Here is a 6,000-nt window from a genome sequence, read left to right as displayed (position 1 = left end):
TTCACTAGTATGAAGATGCCATTTTATATACATGTAAAATGTTTTATATACTTTGATTCTGTGAAATGTAAACATTTTATAAATGTTTGTGAACCAAAATTGTATGCCACATATATATTAGTGTCGTATATAACACTACCGACTTAACATCACAAACCATTCTCATGTCTGCTTATTGAAACTGTTATATGCAGTTTATAGACACATCACACTTGATTATGATTTTCTGCATTGCACTGGTCACTCTGTGCTAAAAACAAACTGGGAAATTGAGAAATCAAATGCAGTAGTTTTCTTAAAAAAAAAATTAGCTAGTAGGTACTAAACTGCCAGAAGGTATTTTATACTAATGACTGGAGTCAGAGTCACTATGTGTATAAATTATTTTAATAATGGTTGGAGAAAGGAAAAATGACTTGAATGCCATTTTAGTACTAAACAATTCAGTAACTTCATTAAAAATCTGCTTCTGTATTAAACAACAATGGCTTCATCCTGCCAAATATAACATTTTTTACTTTTAATATGAGTCTCCTTCCAAGACACTAAGCCATAAAAGTATTATTTCAGGGGAAGAAACCACAACACTTTAAAGTTTCCTTTGCTTAGCTCTCCATTTCTAATTACATTTTTACATCTACATTCTGGGTGGGTCCATATGATTTCAAGAGCATGTTAACTCAAGGTCTTGGAAGCAAAAAAATTAAGAAATTCTGAAAAAAACCAAGGAGGATGCACAACACATGTATGTAGTCAGAAAGCAGCAAAGAATTGAAGTTGTCTGATCTTTAACAACTATTTTGAATTTCTGACCCATTTTGTTACATTGATATCTGGATTAAAAATGAGGGACGTTGGTTACTTAATACACAGTACTCACAAAATTGACCTCTTTTGGTCTAGAACTACTTAAAAGTATTCAAAGGCCAGAATATGAAAAATCTATTAAGCCACTATTAAATTTTAGAGAAATTACATATGGAAACTTATAAGATGGCTTTTCAAGTATAAATTTAAGAGTCAAAAAATTCTTAACAGTAAGATATGGTTTTAAAGTAAAAAGAAGACAGGTAATAAAATTAGCTATCAAAGTGATCGTAAAAGTATTTTTTTAAATCCATGAAATAAAAGACTTAAAGAATAATCCAAAATAAAACAAAATATAATTGAGAGAAATATAATGATTATTTAAGAGTCCAGAACTGAGAGATAAAACAAGATAACAGGAAAGACTAAGATAATTTCCATTTATAGTGTATATACTATAATGCAATTAAACTATCTAAAACATGTTGAAGTTCACTAATCTCTTTATAGGATGGGTAATCAATACACTTCCCTAATACTCATCATGTGACCGAGGACATGACAGTAAATTAGAGATTCCAAAGCAAAGATCATTACCATTTATTTATTTATTTATTTATTTATTTATTTTTTGCGGTACGCGGGCCTCTCACTGTTGCGGCCTCTCCCGCTGCGGAGCACAGGCTCTGGACGCGCAGGCCCAGCGGCCATGGCCCACGGGCCCAGCCACTCCGCGGCATGCGGGGTCCTCCCGGACCGGGGCACGAACCCACATCCCCTGCATCGGCAGGCAGACTCCCAACCACTGCGCCACCAGGGAAGCCCCAATTACCATTTATTTTTGTTGTCGTTGTTGATATGGATTTTGACAACTGCCTGACAGACTAAGTCAAATGTTCCTGATTCAATTATTAGTTTTCTTTCTTTGACTTGAAAGCTTCAAGTTATTTAATAATGTATCTTAACAGACATGCCTTTTCTCTTAATGCTTACTCCAACAATATGCTAGAGGTACCCCTAGAGATCTGGAAGGTGAAAGAGCCATTACCACCTATAGGTACTGACTACTGCCATAGACATTTAGGGGTTTTTCTTCTAAGCAGTTTGTTAATACTCTAAAACAGGTACCCTGTTATTGTATGAAACAATTACCCTTGAATTTAACAAGGGAAAAAAAAACTTAAGACATCTGGCTATATTATAAACCCAGAGCTGTTTGGTTAGGAAACATGAGTATATGGAAGAATATTAATTTTAGTTTACTGAGTATTAGAGATGTGAAAGTAAAATAACTAAAGCTTTTGGTTGTTTTGGTTAAAGACCTGGTCTTGATCTGCATTAAATTTTATTACTTTTTATCAAAGGAAAAGATTACGTGCTTCCTGGAAGTTGTTTTAAAATTATACTTTGGCTTAACCTTGACAAAAAAAAAAGGTACTTTTAAAACTGTTTTCTCTTTTTTGATCAAAAAGTCTGTCTCTTCTGAAATTGACTAAGAAGATTAGTTTGGTAAATGACTGATAGTTATAAAACATACTGTAGTTAAGAGGATAATAAAACATTAGAATCAGACTTTATAAGCATCCTTATACCTGTGTCATTTGAAAAGTCACCAGTGGCTGACTTTAATCAATGCCATCAGATTTTAAATACTGATGTATCAATACAATTAGATAATGCCTCTCATTAAGTTTTACAGAATCCACTATCACAAAACCAGATTCCACTTAGAAGTTCTGAAGTCTAACCACAAAATAACATCTACTTTAGAACTGAAGTTTTTTTGTTGTCAGATTCTAAAAGTTGAGAAACGTGAAGTTATATTTTTCTATCACTTCTAAATCTATGATATATGTAAAGTTAATGCCAAGACTTTAATTGTTGTGGACTACCAAATACCAACTATTAAAAACAAAACAAAATCCTAACGGGAATGTTTGTAGGCCTAGTATTACAATTCAAATTTATGAAAACGGAGGGATGGTTAAATCTGTTTTGGGTCAACTGATCACTGTATTCAAATGTCTATTATCTTTAAATATAGTCTTTCAAAACAGTTGAAGCTGTGCTAATTTGGATAAACTGTTTTAACATATCACTTTATTATATTGACAATTGATCCCCCAAATTCACTTTAAAGACTTCTAGCTAGGAAATATAATCATAAGTATACTAAAAATTGACCCCCCAAAGTCTAAGACATCTTTATTTCTTCTTAAAGTCTAATTTTTACCTTTTTAAAATTGAGATTATCTGTTATTCCAATAGCCTCATTCTTTGGTGTGCTGTTTGTATCAATAGTTGTTTTAAAACTTAAGTATTCTGTATATTGCTAAGGAATTAAAACATCGCAGACTTTCTTTTGTTATATTATTTAGCGATCTTTGTTTTTAAAATCACCACGTGATTGGCTATCAGGAGTTGATTTCTAAAACCAAATAATTTACACTTTTCCAGAGTCGTAGTGTATTAGATTAATACATTAGATTAATCATTTCCTATTAATCCTATTAATCATTTCCTACATACTTAGCTCTTATTTGCGTACTACAGGAAAGCATCCTATTTTGCAATGTATTTTTAAAAATAACTTCTAAAATAGTGGCTTTTTATTTTGAAAAAAGATCTTTTTCATCTAAGCACTGCATATTTCATACAGATTAAAATTAAACTGAACCCATGCCTTCTACCCAAAACTAAATTAAGGAGAACATTTTTATTACTGTATTCAATAAATAATTATAAGGTTAAGGGCTTTTGAAAATCATTTAAGTTGAATAAATGGGTAGGAAAAGTATACATATTATCTTTGGATATAATTAACTTATTAAATGAAGTGTTACATGACTGCAGGAATTGGAATGTTATAATTCTGACTAAAACACAGAACTATATAAACTGACTTACGGAACTGGAAAATGTCAGGATGTACTACACAATTCAGATGCAGAAAGGTTTGCTCCCACATATTCCCAATTAGTTTTGGAAGTACAGCTCCTAACAAAATGGGTGGAGATTTTCTTCTTAAGAAAAAGCTGTGAACTCCCTATGTGTACTGTTATATATTCCCTTTCATAACTTTTATGCTCTTACTGAAGTGAACCTATATATTCAACATACAAACGAAAAGTAACAAACATGCTTTTAAAAAATGTATTTCATCATTACTAATGGATATAATTACTTCATTAGTTTGAAAACATTAAAAAATATATTGGGTCTATATGATTTTTTAATGCAAAAAAGGGATATCTCCCTCAAAAAGGATGAATAAAAATCCCTGCAAAATGCACTGCGCTCCATATTTTCCTTTCAGTGCAGACTACATTGTAGAAACAGAATCTCTCTTAGAGAACTAGTTGTGAGAAGTAATGACTATCCCTAAAGATATTAAATTCTCAATTTTTATTAAGAAAAGTCCATATTAATTTTTTTTTAATTCTTAATATAAAGATGATGTAGCTTTGGGGAAGACTGAGCCTTTCAAAATTTTAACCTATGTCAATCTAGTTGGTTGGCATTAAGAACACAAGTGCCCATGCATTGTCTATGCTTCTTTTTCTTGTAGGTTGAAAAGTCATTTCATTCTGCTCCCATATCAAGCTTCTGCACAGAACTGAACAGTGTGAACAAGTCTGGTGATGAAGCACAGATTAAGTCTTTAAAATATCTTAATTTCACAGCCCCTCAACCCATATAATTTATATATGAAGCACCAAAACTGGAGCCAAGGTCTGAACAGGTAACGTAACAGCAGGAACTATAATTTAATCACACCATATCATATTACACTATGTAACATTCTATATTTTGCCTGTTGATGTGTAACACAGTTAAGTTTATTACAAGCAGTATTTCCTAAGACCTATGTTATAAGTGCTTCTTTTCAAGTATTACTGCTTATTTAGTGTTTATATGTTAACATTAAGTAAATCAGTGATAAATGTATATAATGCAATACACATTGTGCCGTTTCTCCCTGCCCTCTGTTAACATATTAACAAAATCAATTAAGAAGACCAAAACAACTATTAAAACTAAAACAAGGTTATCAACATCACAGATGCATGTCTGAGTAGGTCAACAGCATTTCCCCCTTAACATGAAGGTATTTTCATCAAAAATGCTTCATCATTTTGGGGCCAGCATCACTTTAGCAGCAGCTGGTCTTCAGGACAAGTAGATCAGAAGTTTCAAGTGCTAAAGACACTGAATTACTCTGATAAACATCAATCCACATGACTAATGAAGCTAACTGCTGGTGTCATCTTAACATAAAATTGTGCATTTTCCATTTCAATGTGTGATTTAGTTCATTTATATGATGAAAACAAAGTTTTGAAGTTCTCACGGCACACCAACGAGATGGACTAATTTGTCAAGGAACCTCTTGTTTTAATATTTAAATTATAACAATACCATAACTAGAAAAAGGTCAGTGACTTGGTGGCTTTAAACCACATCAGTTTCAATATTTGTTTTTCAAAATAATGATGCAATTAAATCTATGCTTCTTCAACAGTAGCACAATATATTATCCTTTCCTGAATAAAAGAGCTGAGGTTTATCCAAGTAGAAGCTTTAAATAAGGTTGCCAACTACTTATCAATCTTGCATGTTTGACATAAAATATATTAGGAAAGCTTAAACTGACTTGTTAATGCATATTCAGCTAAAGCTTCACATTAAGCAGCAATGGAAATGAACAGAGGTGCACTCAATATAAAACACTTTTCAAAACTACTCCAAAAAACAAATGACAAAAAGTGGTTAAGAACAACTAAACATCTGTTGTGTGTACCAGATGTAAAAGAAGAAGAATGGACCCTGTGGTTACTTGCACTGTTTGAATTACGTGAAGGTGAAATTAAGACTTAGTCCACTTCCATCTCTCCAGAAGATTTAGTATGCTGTGTGCTGTCTTTTGTTGTATCTGGTTTAGTTTCAGTCCCACTCTGTCCATCCACTGGTCCATTATGTTCACTATTAGCTTTTGCCTTGTCTTCAGCAACCTCTACTTTTGGTTTGGGCTTATAAATTATGGGGTTACAGAAATGATCCAGTTCCTAAAGACATGAAGAAAATTGATTATATTAAAAATATTATGTAACAAGTTACCATTAACATTCTAAAGTCCACATTAACCTTCTAAATTTCCACATAATTCCACATTCCTGAATAGCTGTTGGCTCA

General features: G+C 32.2%; 1 protein-coding gene across 1 annotated transcript in view; it reads right to left on the bottom strand.

Moving 5' to 3' along the window:
* Nucleotides 1-1,506: 1,506 nt before the first annotated feature.
* Nucleotides 1,507-6,000, bottom strand: part of HSPA4L (heat shock protein family A (Hsp70) member 4 like) — a 54,701-nt gene continuing 50,207 nt past the window's right edge. The window contains exon 19 of the mRNA XM_081253906.1: nt 1,507-5,873. Within this exon, the coding sequence (XP_081110032.1) occupies nt 5,682-5,873 (192 nt within the window). The 3' untranslated portion in view covers nt 1,507-5,681. The remainder of the gene's footprint in view (nt 5,874-6,000) is intronic.

The sequence above is a fragment of the Mesoplodon bidens genome (genome assembly GCF_964165515.1).
Source record: "Mesoplodon bidens genome assembly, chromosome: 1".
NCBI classification, from domain to species: domain Eukaryota; kingdom Metazoa; phylum Chordata; class Mammalia; order Artiodactyla; family Ziphiidae; genus Mesoplodon; species Mesoplodon bidens.
The sequence above is the reverse complement of the archived record's forward strand: the minus strand, read 5'-3'. Positions and strand labels throughout refer to the sequence as shown.